This window comes from Penaeus monodon, chromosome 19 (assembly GCF_015228065.2).
Source record: "Penaeus monodon isolate SGIC_2016 chromosome 19, NSTDA_Pmon_1, whole genome shotgun sequence".
Taxonomy (NCBI): domain Eukaryota; kingdom Metazoa; phylum Arthropoda; class Malacostraca; order Decapoda; family Penaeidae; genus Penaeus; species Penaeus monodon.
The window spans coordinates 37195137-37197072 of NC_051404.1; the positions used below are offsets into that span (position 1 = coordinate 37195137).

At 53.4% G+C, this 1936-nt stretch overlaps 1 protein-coding gene across 1 annotated transcript; it reads left to right on the forward strand.

Annotated features, from left to right (window-relative positions):
* Positions 1-582: 582 nt before the first annotated feature.
* On the forward strand, positions 583-1925 carry LOC119585479 (neurogenic differentiation factor 4-like). Its single transcript, XM_037934123.1, has 2 exons — positions 583-654; positions 848-1925. Exon 2 carries the CDS (start codon positions 931-933, stop codon positions 1732-1734), a length of 804 nt encoding a protein of 267 aa, XP_037790051.1. The 5' UTR covers positions 583-654; positions 848-930; the 3' UTR covers positions 1735-1925.
* The last annotated feature ends 11 nt before the right edge of the window (positions 1926-1936 follow it).

Consider the following 1936-nt stretch of genomic DNA (forward strand, 5'->3'; position numbering starts at 1 on the left):
TCAGAGACTCATTTTACTTATTTGCATATCCAAGTAGATATAGAGCGACAAAGAAAGAGAAATAGAGATTGTTTTGGTCACTTTAATCGTTATCTTGAATATCTATTTGGGGTAGAATAATAAGTAATCTTGATCTGTAAGTTATGGTAAGTAACAGGTGTTTTCTTAACAGCCTTTAAATAAATTAGTTAAGTTCCATGGATGACTCTGAAGAGAAGAAGAGGATTTGGAAAAGAGGGATGGTAAGAAGTACTGATACAATAAGAAATGGAAATAAAATCAGGGTAAACTAACATGCTGAATAGAAAATACAGGGGAATATTGTATGTAAGAAGATTAATTCATATACAACCCTTCCTTCCCCCACCCCATCAGGAGAAACGGCAAGAAGGAATATTGCAGTAACGAGGAATAAGAATGGCGGAGAGAGGGGGGGGGGTACAGGGGCAGTACCCACAGGAAGGGGGCATCAGGACGGGATATATTCAGGTGTTGGGTTGTAGGGGGAAGGGGGTGAGAGAGGGGGGAAGGGGCGGGAGTGATGTGTGCGCGGGGGAGGGGAGGCAGATTTGGTCAGTGGGCCGCCAACCCTTACACTGACTGGACGTGGCCTTAGTTGCTCCTGCGAGACGGCGCGGGACGTCTTTCACACGGGTAAGGGCACCGAGTGTTGCACCTGCTGCGATCGAACTTTCTCAGCAAAGATCTATGTTGTGCTTTTTAATGCACGGAACGGATTGTTGTGTATTATTTATATGTTTCATGATTGTCTGCATATATAAGTGTTTTTACATTAGATATTTACCGCTGTGTATTTTAGCTTCATCGATTTTGTTTCCCTTCGCAGGAGCCAGGAAGATCCTCACGCTGCGGGAGGCAACGTAGGAAGAGCCTTTGTTTGAGCATCCTTCCTAATCCTTCTTTTCGAAAATGACCAAAAAATCAAATCAGGCGGCAGTGAGGGAGGGGGGGCGGGCCTCTCTGGACGACAAAACCAACCCGGACAGAAATCAGAACGACTCCAAAGGAGGGTCGTCCGCCGGGAAGTACCAGCTGCGCCCGCGCTCCCTGCACGCTCGCCGCCGCTGCGACGCCGACTGGAACATCCAGGACAAGCGGAAGCCGAAGTCACGGCCGGCGCCTCTCTCGAAGTACCGCAGAAAGACCGCTAACACGCGGGAGCGGCACCGCATGCGGCAGATCAACTGCGCCTTCGAGAAATTACGCGAAATGCTTCCGCGGTGCAGTGCCAGCCGCCGCGGAGCCGCCTCCGACATGACCAAGTTCACGACGCTGAGACTCGCCTCCGCCTACATCAAGGCGCTGCAGGAGATCCTGGACGCCAACACGCGGCAGGACGCCCCGGACGAGGTGTTCCTCGACACCCACTCCGCCGTCGCCAACTCGGGCCGCCAGGACAACTGCTCGTGGCTCCTCCCGCCCGGCCTGGAGGACGACGCACCCTTCCTCCAGGAGCCGCAGCTGGAGCTCTACCCCGACAGACCCGTGAGGCTGCCGCAGCACCGCCAGGACGACGACGGCGCCGTCACGGACTCTGAACTCGCATCCCTCCTCTGCGACTCCTCGGACTCGGGCGTCTTCGAGGACAACCTCGAGTCGTTCTCGTACCTCTCGCCGATGTACGGGCCGGACGAGGTGGCGCTGCTGTTGCTGGAGGCCGAGACGTCGTCCTCGTGGTCCGATCTCACCTACACGAAGTTCGCCATCTCTTAACACGCGTGTTTGGAAGCGCAGTGGAGTCGCTCGCACGCCCCTGTGACTGAGGCTGACGTTCTCCGACGCTGAGTTCGAGGCTTTTCCTTGGATGGCACTTCTGCTGCAGAGGCTGAAGAAGCGGCATAGTGAGAAATTCTGATAAAGATTCCACGAAGTGAATGATAATAGAAATAATCAGATTTAGGTTAATGTGGTGCCA